Source organism: Mus pahari, chromosome 1, assembly GCF_900095145.1.
Source record: "Mus pahari chromosome 1, PAHARI_EIJ_v1.1, whole genome shotgun sequence".
Lineage (NCBI taxonomy): Eukaryota > Metazoa > Chordata > Mammalia > Rodentia > Muridae > Mus > Mus pahari.
In genome coordinates, this window is record NC_034590.1 from 52,287,482 (window position 1) to 52,299,547 (window position 12,066).

A 12,066-nucleotide genomic window follows, 5' to 3' on the forward strand; every position below is an offset into this window, starting at 1 on the left:
CTCGAACTCAGAAATCTGCCTGTCTCTGCCTCCCAAGTGCTGGGATTACAGGCGTGCGCCACCACTGACCGGCTGTGGGGTAATATTTTTAAAGTAGAATTTCCTCAAGTAAAAATGGAAAAACTTAAGGTTGCCTACAGAGGTTTTCCTTGGAGGAGGACTGAGAGTGAGCAATGGAGAAAGGAGGCACTGCGCATCTTCAAAGAGTATCCACACATCTCCAGGAAAACAGGCCTTAGAGAATGCAAGCTAGCTGAGATTAAAAGCATTACCAGCCTTCGGGACAGCACAGAATTGAGGGCCACACACCTGGAAGGATAGACAGGATAGAAGTGAGGACCAGACACTGATGGGAACAGCATGGAAGTAAGGACTAGACACCAGGGTGGACATGGGATGGAAGCAAGGACTAGACACCAGGGCAGACACAGCATGGAAGTAAGGACTAAACACCAGGGCAGACACAGCATGGAAGTAAGGACTAGACACCAGGGCAGACACAGCATGGGAGCTAGGGACACAGACACCTGGAGGACACACACACACACACACACACACACACACACACACACACACACACACTGGCATATCAAGAAGGCCAGGAAGCCCACGGCCCCACCCGCATGCTCACCTGTCTCTTTTGCTGCAGGTCACTCTGTAGCTGCTTCATGTACCAGTCGCTGTTCTGGGTCTGCAGCCCTCGGAGGCCCAGAGCCGGTGACTGCAGAGCCTTGAGCAGGGTCACTGCACAGCCCTGCTCTAAAGCCAGGTTAATGTTGGCCAGGGCAGAAGATGCTGAGGGGAGAGCAAAGGGTTAAAAGCATCTGACAGTAACACAGCAGCCTAGAGAATCTGCCTTCTCCCAGCCAGCCTCAGCTCCAGACTGCGCACCAAACCGCCCCAGTTCAAGGACTGCCATGGGTCAGAGGCTCAAGAGTCTAGAGTCGGGGAACCTGAATGCCAGTAAGTGGGGCATCTCCAAGCAGACAGGTCCTTAGGCTAAGCCCTGCCACATTCCAGGTCTACTTAGACACTTCCAGCTGTGAATGGCTTGGCATCAAGATGGCCCCACTAAACCACACACATGCAATGCCTACAATACTCAAAGTACTGTCTTTTCCAATGATGCTTTCAAACTTTGAAAAGAACACAGAACACGGGTCTTCCGTGACAATTTACAGCTTTGGACAATTTTGCTTAAAAACAAAAAATCTTTTAAATTTGCACTCTGGAGTTCCCTCAGTAACAGCCTTAGGGGTAAAAATAATAATAATAATAAGTTCTTTGGGCTGGGGTGTAACTCAGTGGTAAAGTGCTTGCCCCTAGCACCACAAAGGAAAAAAAAAAACAAAACCAAACCAAAAAACCCTCTTTAGAACCAGCTACTCTCCTGCCTTCTGTTTCTACCTTGGGCGATACTTACTGTTGACTTTGTTTACATTCCCTTGGATTTCAGCTTGCGTGAGCAGCTCCTCATAAACGTCCCTTTCTCTGTCAGAGTTTTCCGTCTGAGGATGAATAAAAACAGTAGAGATGAGCCCAGGTCTCTGAAGAGCCCAGAGAAGTATGTGTGTGCTTCCTCCCACCCCACCAACATGACAAAACCAAGAACAAGTCTAAGTATGGAGTTCAGACCTTCTGTAAGTGACAAAGTTACACAACTATCCCTAAAAACACAAGACCCAGGTCCACTTGGTACAAACAGTAATGGGTTCCTGCAGAGCCAAGCCAGGAGGCAGGAGGCAGGGGGCAGGGGGCAGGGGGCAGGAAGTAAGCCCCTGGAGGAACCACCTTGCCTAAGGTCAGTGGGCTGAGCTGCATCCTTGCCATAAAGCAGAGGCCTTCTGTGGGCACCAGGCTGGGAGCCTCTTGCTGGAGATACAGTCAAGAGGCATGGCACAGCCTTACCACCTGCCTGCAAGCCTATTTAGCACTTACTTTGGGGCTTAAATCCCTTGCTCTATAATAAAGACATCACTGACTCCAAGGGCTAAATAAAGGTGTGTGGAGTCTTTGTTCATTATTACTGTTGTATACAGGTATGATGGAAGGGTGGGTGTGGTGCACGAGTGGCAGCCTGAGAAACTCCTGTTCCTTTAACACTCCTTTTTTTTTTTTTCCAAGACAAGGTTTCTCTGTGTAGCCCTGGCTGTCCTGGAACTCACTTTGTAGACCAGGCTGGCCTCGAACTCAGAGATCTGCCTGCCTCTGCCTACCCAGTGCTGGGATTAAAGGCGTGCACCACCACGCCCGGCTCCTCTCACCTTTGACATAGGTTCTAGTGAGTCTGTGATTTCCTGCTGAGTCATCTCACCAGCCCTTGCTTTTGTTTTGAAAGAGCCTCACTCTGAAACCCTGGCAGTCCTGGAGCTCACTCTGTAGACTGGGCTGGGCTCGAACTCACGGAGACCCACTGCCTCCGCCTGCCAGTGCTGGAATCAATGGTATGCGCCACAGATGTTTTGCTTTTGACACAGAGTCTCATCTGCGGTTCAGGCTGGCCTACAGTTACTGACTGGAATCATTCTGCTAACTTCCTCATACTTATGACAATAGTAAAAATACATTTCATCCCAGAGAAGCAAATGGAGAAGGACCATATCAAAATCATATCATCTTTCAAAAGAACACTATTCAAATTGATTTTAAATGACCACATACAAGTGTGAAATGGCCAAAAAAAAGTTCAATACCAGAAGACTATGTATTAGGCAATTCCATTTATGGAATTTTACCTTCTAGAAAAGGTAAAATGTAGTGAGAAAGGAAACAGACTGGGGCCTGGCATGCTGGCTCTTGCCTTTAACCTCCACACTCAGGAGGCAGAGACAGGCAGATCTCTGAGTTCAAGGACAGCCTGGTCACAGAATGAGTTCAAGGACAGCCATGGCTACACAAAGAAACCCTGTCTCATAAAAAGAAAACAGAGACCAGTAGTTTCCTGGAGTTGGGGTGGGGAGACAGACTGGTGGCAGCAGAACTCTTGGCAGGGACAGTTAAATAAACACATACACATCTATCAAAACTCAACTGTACACTCAAAATGGGCCAACTGTACTGTGCATACATTACATCTCAATAAAATGGATTTTAAAATGCAGATTTACCAAACATGGAGGAACACAAGTGAATTAAAAAGACGTTGCATTTGTACCCTGTTTTTAGCGTTTGTCATCTTGTCCTGCTTGGCCTGGTAAAGCACATCCTGGTAGGTGGAAGCCAGGCCTTCTTCAAGATTGACAAGCATGGCATTGGGGTTTTTTAGAGCCGTTAAAGTGTCAACTGCAACTCTGCGATCAATAGCTTCATTAATAGCAATAACAGCAGCATGTACTAAAAAAAACAAAGAAACTAAATCAAGACACAGCATACTGTAATTATAGATGGTAATAGGTGCACCCTATACAGACAAAATGATATTGCAACCAGCCACCACAGAGATAGTAGACCCCTTGCCCAGGGCTGGAGGGACAACCAGCCGGTCCTCCATCCACCATCTCCTCCTTTGTACACAGCAGGCAGTTCACCTAGAATCCATTGGAATTTTCACCATGCTGAATATTCATAATATACCCTGGCCAAATATATTTGGTATGAAAAAATGTTCACCCTGAATTACATAGTAAATACCATAAGAGAAAGATCCCCAAAAGGCACCAAAATGTGGGGCCTTTAATAAAAATGCATAATCTATTTCCAAACAACCATAGCACAGGCTAGAGCAGGTTCTACACTATTCATAGATCAAAGCTTGTTAGCAAAGCTGCTCATACGGAAACCCCAGCACAGTATATCTGCTGGTATTCTGTCTGGACTCCACCCCCACAGTTACCTGGCAGCAGCCAAGTATGCTCCTCCCCACAGTTACCTGGCAACAGCCAGGTAGGCCTGGCCCACTATAAAAGAGGCTGCTTGTCCCCTCCTTGATCTCGTGTGGCTGGTCCCTCAGGGGGAAGGGATGCCTTGGCATGGGCCCGCCGAGGCACCCCCTTCCCCGACACCCCCATAGGACATACTCTTATATTTCTTTCTCTTTTTGTGATCACAACAATAGCCAGCTTGCGTATGCCCATTTCAGCCCAGCAAAGCTCCCCTCTTACGCGCAGCTTCGTCCACTGAGAGCTCATTGGCCAGGATGCCCCCAATCTTGCTGAAGGCAGGCATCTGGATCCCGTACTTCTCTAGCTCGATCTTCATGTTGTTGATTTCTTCTTCTGCAGAAAAGGATGAAGACCTGCTCAAGCAACTTAAGCAGCTTTCCATAACTCAAAGGCATAAAATGGCCTCTGCCTCCAATTAAGGATTAAGGAACTACTGTGGGGAAGCACTTAGTACCTGCTAGATGACATGTCATCAATAAACATCTGCTCACTACTATCACCAATAGCATCAAACAACTACAAGGCAGAAAAGACCCAGGGGCCATAGTGTTTAAGAAGTGCTACTTCCAGCCCTCCCTACAGTAACCTACAGATGGACAGAGGCTAAGTAAGTCACAATCCGCTATCTCAGTCTGTTATCCAAATCACTAGCTGCTACTCAATGTCCTTTCCTAGGCAGGAAGCCAAATGATAACGGAGGCTTTGGCCCGAGTCTAGTAAATGAGTTTCCTGGAAGGAAAAATATTATAGATATAATACTACCAATTTCAAACTCCAAGGCTGAATACATCATCAGCAGTTGAGAGATCTGACCCCTACTCCTGACCAGTGCTACCACTGTCCATTCTCTCCCCTAGCCCCCATCTCTTTAAGTATCTGACCATAGCAAACACACAAAACTACAGCTTGGATTGTGGCTTATCCCACAAGGCCCATGACAGAGGCTCAGTCCACACTGTGGGGTTCTGAGAGGTACAGAACCCTTTAAGAGGTGGGTCTAAGTGGGAAGTCATGGGAAGGATTACAGTTATTCTTTTTTTTTTTTTTTTTTTTGGTTTTTTCGAGACAGGGTTTCTCTGTGTAGCCCTGGCTGTCCTGGAACTCACTCGGTAGACCAGGCTGGCCTCGAACTCAGAAATCCTCCTGCCTCTGCCTCCCGAGTGCTGGGATTAAAGGCGTGGCCACCACGCCCGGCTTGATTCCAGTTGTTCTGATAGCGCCTGTGACTCTCACAGCTAGTTCTCAGAGAAAGCCTGACCCGCCAAGTTTTCTGGTTCTAGTCTTACAATCCAGTCTCAGTGCACCCGCTTCCACCAGTCTGTTATCAGTCCCTCACTGTCTGACTCTCCATTTCCAGTCTCCAAAGCTTTTCTCTATAAGGCATTTTATCACTTATGATACACAGGAAATATGGACCAAACAAGCTTAGACTTTAACATAACTAAACGAGTTTCTGAGTCACCTCAATCTCCAATCTTACCCCTTAATTCTTCCCCAAATGGTGCTAGTTATAAAGCTTTTTTTAAACAACCTGTATGTTTAACGTTAGCCCCACATACTACCATTTTACATCTTAGATGTCACTATTCTCAAATAGCTGATACACATACAAAAGTATGCATAAAAACACTAAATCGGGGCTGGAGAGATGGCTCAGTGGTTAAGAGTACTGACTGCTCTTCCAAAAGTCTTGAGTTCAAATCCCACCAACCACATGGTGGCTCACAACTATCTGTAACAAGATCTGACACCCTCTTCTGAGGTGTCTGAAGACAGCTACAGTGTACTTACATATAATAAATAAATCTTTAAAAAATATTATTTATTAAAAAAACAAAAACGAACAAACAAACAAACAAAACCAAACCACTAAATCCACCAACCGTCCTCACATAGTGAAAGAGCAGTTTGCAATTCCCAGGCCCCTGCTCTTCCCACCACACTGACTTATGTTCTTCTACCTTCCTTGTGGAGTATTTCCTAGAGCCCTTCTCCTTTAAGACAGGCGAATACCAAATGAGTCACACATTTTCCACAGGCCTCTGAACTCCTTACCTGTGAAATCAACCTTTCCATACAGGTCTTGAATCTGCGGGGCCAGGCCCAGTTTGAACAGGTACAAACTAGAAGACACCAACATGCAAAGAGTGAGGCCTCGTGCCACAGCAGCTGTAGCTCAGGTGGAGGGGTGAGACTGGAAAGAGATGCGCTGAGGAGAGAGGCCCCCCCTCACCGGGACTGTTACCCCAGCAGACTTTTGTGTCACAGTGAGAGGCACAATAGGATGAAAGATCTCCCTTAGACTGGAATTTCATGTCCCAGCTGTGGCCCAAAGTTAACGTATGCTGAGACATAGATGTTAATATAACATGGCGTTTACACCAGTGAGTCCTTCACACTCCTAAGTTTTAGATAATAAGACATTTTAAACAAGCCTCATGAAAATGACTCAGACAGTGACTCTTGCTTCAGTGAGAATTCCTGTTCAACACAGGTTAATTAAGAGTTTAAAATAGAGGCAGGCGGATTTCTGAGTTCGAGGCCAGCCTGGTCTACAAAGTGAGTTCCAGGACAGCCAGGGCTATACAGAGAAACCCTGTCTCGAAAAGCCAAAAAAAAAAAAAAAAAAGAGTTTAAAATAAAGTACATGATATTTTATTTATCATTCTTTAGAGACTAACAAGACTCTAGACTCCATGAAGGGAAAGACAAACCTCACCAACCCACCGCTCAGAGAGAATGCCTGTAAGCCTGTGTTGTTGGGTTGGTCCTGGTGCTCAGGCAGATCAGAATCAATGAATTAGAAGACATCAGATGACATTACAGACAGTGACTCAGCAAGACACAGAGACAAACACACCACATCAGAAGGGGCCGCTGCTCTGGCCTGGCATCTTCCCACCATACCTGAGGTCAACCCCCAGGGCCCACATGGTGGAAGAACCAACTGACTCCTGTAAGTTGTGCCCTGAACCTGACACACCCTTGTGCACACACAAAATAAAATAATTTTCAAATAAGTTTAAAAAACGCAACAGGGTCATCCACAGTTTTACAGCTAATCTATACATCCAGGTATCTTCCAAAATAACCATACCTGTGGATAAATATTCCAGATAATCTCAGGTAATTCTTACCAGATTTTAGCAACAAATGAACTCACACTAACTTAAACTCAATTTTCACAACATGAAGGGTTTTTATTTTTCTTCATGTAAGGTAATGGATTATGGGCCTCTTTAACACCAAAATCAGTGGTGGTTTTATTTCAGTTTCCTTTGTGGTGGTGGTAGGGTCTCACTATGCAGTCCTAGCTGGCCTGGAACTCACTATGTAGCTGAGGGTGACCTAGAACACTGATCCTTCTAACTCCAGGCTAGCATCAGGTCTCAGAAGTATAAAATCTTAGGGAAAAGGAAGGAAGGCACACACACCACAGAGAACAATGGAATGGAACGTCAGCCACAAAACAACTGAGTACCACCATGATGGAGCCAATTAAAGCTCTGTAACTGGAGAGTGTAGCTCAGTGACAGTGCACTTGCCTGCCACCGGCCAGGTGTTGGGGGAGGGAGAGTCCTGTGTTACTGCTGGTAAAAAAGGAAGAGGACTCCCACACAGTCCCACACAGCAGTGAGGTGGGAATCTGTCCTGAGTGGTTAACACCCTCTTCCTGCATACGGCCAAGGGTTGCCAACTTACCTTTCAGGAAAAACACCAAATGGGAGGAAAGAAACCATGAATCCCAAGCCAGAACACTCTGCCCTGTCTGTGCTTTCTAAACAAAGACTGTATATGCAAGAGCAGAGGAGAACAATGGCGGACTTCCTCCCTTTGTCCTGATCCCATCATTAGGAAGGCATAGGAACTCCTCATTTGTATTTCAAAGGATTGAGGGCTTGGGACCCAGGCCACATCAGGGGCTACAGAAGGAGTACAGAGGAATTCTGCCAGCTTAGCCTCGTGCTTGCCAAGTTCAGATAGCCACTGTAGGCAAGACCTTCACAAGGTTATCGCCAGACAGACCTCAGCACACCAAGTCAATCACAATGCAGAGAATTAATCAGGCTTTGGCTCATACACAAGCATTTGAATCTGTTATGCTCTAAACACAGAGATGTACTAGCCACCCGCAGTCGCTCTTCTGCATGCTCACAATGATGCTGGTAATACCAAGGTTCCAACCCAAGTTTCATAAAAGCACTGAGATGGAGCAGCTCAGTGGAGGAAGGTTGGCATGCTTAGCATGTGTGAGGCCCTGGACTTGAGATAAGAGGCTTTTTACAGGTCCACGCCATCCTTTTCACTTGTAAAATTAACATTGAGTGTGTGTGTGTGTGTGTGCATGCGTGTGTGCGCGAGTGCATGTGCACACGCGCGCACACACACACACACACACACACACACACACAAGGCCATATAGCAAGCGGAATCCAAGCAAACAAATCTCACCCTCGTGTCCCACTTCCTCCCCAACCTTCCCCAGTCCTAGAGCCATGAAGGAATCTGACAACACATTATACCACCATTCCCAACTACCCAAGTGTATATCTTCCTTTCCCCCACCCTCTCTTCAGACACAGCACTGTCTCCTGCTAATTCAGTACCCTCCTGGTTCTAAGAAGTGGGAACTTGCAACTAAGTCATTTTCCATGAAATTATGCTTTATCTCCTATCATATTTGTATTGGTATAAAAAAATCACTTGTTGAATGAACAAATAACAATGGAAGGCCCCAGCTAGCTGACTGGATACAGGGCACCACGCCCTGATTAAGATGCAGAGTTCAGAGAGGTGCCAGATAAAAAAAAAGAAAGCTTATACCATGTTTCTGCAACAATAATATATTACGGGAATAAACAAACCCATTCTCTCTGCTCCCTAGAAAAACACAGATGTTTCAGTAAGGATAACAGCCTTCTATTCTGCTTAAAAAATCCCGAAGTTGATATAAAACCCCTTTCATTCTTACAGCACAGACAATACACACTGGACTGCGCAGTTATCCTTAGCTGACTTATTTTGCTAAGAAGCACTGGTTACCTGAGGGCGTGGATACAGTAGATGCATCTTGGCATGTTCTTCCGGTCATAGATATCTGTAGTTTCTGGGTAAAAAATCTAGGAAGAAATCAAAGAAGTAGACTGAATGGATTGGTTAGAAGAATCTGGAAAAGAATAAAGACCTTTACTAAGACAGACCAGACCTCAGGAAAAGATTTTCCTGAACACAGCAGTAACACCAATGTTTACAGGAGAGTGAGGACAGTGCAAGGCAGAGACCACATCCCAGAAAGTAACAGAAACAAGGTAGTTAAGTAGCGTGAAATCAGACGATTGCTATCATGTTCAAAGCCACACCAGTGGGACAAGGATGGAGCCTGGCTTTGGAGCAAAGGGGAGCGCACAGGAAGCAGGACCCAGGCTATGCTAACTCATGAGAAGGAAGCTAGAGAAGCAGGCTACAAAGTTGTTGTGATGGTGGATGGATAAAAGAGGCACTTCAGATGAATGGAGAAAGTTTGGGGAGGGACTGGATGAAGGGTCTAAGGTACCTCCAAACTTCTGAGACTAAGCTCAAGGCTTGCCTGGATGCACAGTGAGCTGACCAGCAGCCTGGGCAACCCAGAGAGACTGTCTCAGAACATAAACCCTGAAGGCTGAGGATGCAGCTCAAGGGTAGAGCACTTGCCTAGCTGCCATTAAGGCCTGGGCTCTTCTCTAGCGACACTACAAAACAAAACAAAACAAAACAAAACAAAACAAAACAAAACAAAAACCCTAGCAACAGCAAACATAAACACGCTCTAAGTACCATCCAAAGGACACTAAATTGTCATCACTCACAGGTGACAACACTGTCTGAAAGTCAGGAAGTCACAGGTTTACAGTGTAGTAGTTTACACTAGCGTGCATTTTACATTACAGAAAACAGGAACAGGAGGTATAGGTGCACAGAAAGGCCAGGTAACCATAGCAACTTGGTGCAATGCATTTCCTGACATTTGTGGGACTGAAATCTCAAAAGCACCCTTGACAGAGAAGAGCAGCCCAGCAGCTTGCTCTGAGGAAGTAGGGATGAAAGCTGGCCTCTCACAGACAGAGGCTGACGTCTGAGTCAGCTCAGCATCTGAGTCAGCCCAGCAGACCCACGTGTAACCAAGACCTGAGCAATCACTCCGCTAAGCACCAGAGGCTGGTCACTGTGTGATCTAGTCACTGTGCAACATTCCACAACTCACCTGTACCCTTATTCTTTTTCAGTTCCAAAAACCTGGACTCCACAGAGAAGTCTAAGAGAATAAAAGCCACTACCCAGTCCCATCACACAGTGAAAAGTATTTCCTTACCAAAGAAAAAGAACAAATATAAAAAAAAGAAAAAAAAGAAAAATTCTCTTCCTGAATCAAACTGAAAAGAACCCTTATCATTAAGAAGGAGCGGGCCCACCGGGCGGTGGTGGCGTACACCTTTAATCCCAGCACTTGGGAAGCAGAGGCAGGCGGATTTCTGAGTTCGAGGCCAGCCTGGTCTACAGAGTGAGTTCCAGGACAGCCAGGGCTATATAGAGAAACCCTGTCTTGAAAAACAGAGGCGGGGGAGGAGCAAGCCAAAAATTAGTCAGCATGGTGTGTACCTATAAACCCAGTACTCTGGAAGCTGAGGCAGGAGCATTGATCTACTATCTCAAAAACAACAAAGAGAGGTGTAAAGGGAGGGAAGGATGAACAGAAAGGACAGACAGATCACTGATTGCTTTGTAGAATGACTTTGCAGGTTGAATGAGAGCTATTATGCCAATTAGCAGCAGCACGGGAGGGTACCGTAGCTTACCTTAGGCAATCCAATCTCATCCATGGCATTCAGCCACTGAATCACATTATCCGTGTGTCTGAAGTGGAGGCCAGTAGCCTGGAAGCAAGCACAAGAACACTGCGCTGTTGGCAAGCGCTATGTACTGTGAGTTGCTACACCATCCCCTCCCTTAAGCGTCACTATGCTCCCATCTCAGTACCAGGAAGCTGCACTCTGCCCTTCTCTCACTTCTGAACTGCCTGAAGAACCTCCCTCAGCAGTGTGCTTATAGCTTGGTGTCTAGAATCACATTATCCGAGACTCTGTTCTTGGGCATGGACATCTGCTGGTGACAGTGAGCAAGTCATTCAGCCTCGCAGTCTGAGACACTTCATCTATTAGTGGTTTTATGCATCTGCCGTGAGCCTGACGAGACAGTGCACACACAAACCATGGAGGTTAGTGTGGGGTTTGAGCAGACAGTCCCCAGCTAATAGTGCAAAGAGGTGACTGTAATGTGATGAGGGTCCTAACATCATCAATGACTAAGTTCCATTGACTAAGTTCACAGCTGATTGGCCCGACAGGGTGGGAGTGGGTCACTCATTCAGTGTCCTATTCTCCTAGTCCCCTCACTCCTCAGCCACCAAGAGGCGAGTCTTGTGAGCTTTGCTCCCTGCCATAGCCAAGAAAGACTGGGGTAAAATGGCCACAGACCCTAGGGAACTGTGGGCCACATTAATCATTCTTACTCTGATTTTTCTCATTTCAGATGATTAATACATAGAGTTATTTTGGCTTAGGACCTATATACACCTCTTGACATGAACTTAAACTTAAAATATAAACACCATTTTCACAGTCTGTAGCTTTAGCTCATGTGGCTTTTGGCTCAGTCCTGAAATTCAGCTCTTTTCACTGTGGCTATGCAATCCTCCGCTGTCTTTCAAACTAATCCAGGGACAAGTTCCTGTCAGGAGCTCTAGAGATGAGAAATCTGGTCCTTCTCAACTTCGCAGCCATCTTCTTCCGGGATGGCCACAGACTCAGTCCACTAACTAACTTAAGCTTTCTCACATTAAGTCTCTTTCTCATTTTATCTTGAACTCCTCCAGCATTGCAAGAGGAATTTTCCCAAAGTCACCATAGCTACATTTCAGTGCCTAGCTCTCTGTGACAATGGTAATTCCCCCAGTCACTTCCTCTACTTTCTAAGAATGAAACAATAAATCATCCAGGGCTAAGAAATTAATTAATTAACGTGCTACCAGAACCGCTCAGTTGACAGCATCCCCGAGTGCTCACTCTGTGCTACTCTGTGCAGTGCTCACTCTGCGCTACTCTGTGCAGTGCTCACTCTGCGCTACTCTGTGCAGTGCTCACTCTGCGCT

General features: G+C 46.1%; 1 protein-coding gene across 1 annotated transcript in view; it reads right to left on the bottom strand.

The window, feature by feature from the left end:
• Iqgap1 (IQ motif containing GTPase activating protein 1) overlaps positions 1 to 12,066 on the bottom strand; it is a 93,280-nt gene that overhangs the window by 47,392 nt on the left and 33,822 nt on the right. Inside the window, exons 4-10 of the mRNA XM_021214354.1 lie at positions 10,715 to 10,792; positions 8,925 to 9,001; positions 5,937 to 6,004; positions 4,101 to 4,214; positions 3,155 to 3,333; positions 1,424 to 1,508; positions 632 to 795 (exon numbers count right to left, since the gene is read on the bottom strand). Coding sequence (XP_021070013.1) covers positions 632 to 795; positions 1,424 to 1,508; positions 3,155 to 3,333; positions 4,101 to 4,214; positions 5,937 to 6,004; positions 8,925 to 9,001; positions 10,715 to 10,792 — 765 coding nt within the window. The remainder of the gene's footprint in view (positions 1 to 631; positions 796 to 1,423; positions 1,509 to 3,154; positions 3,334 to 4,100; positions 4,215 to 5,936; positions 6,005 to 8,924; positions 9,002 to 10,714; positions 10,793 to 12,066) is intronic.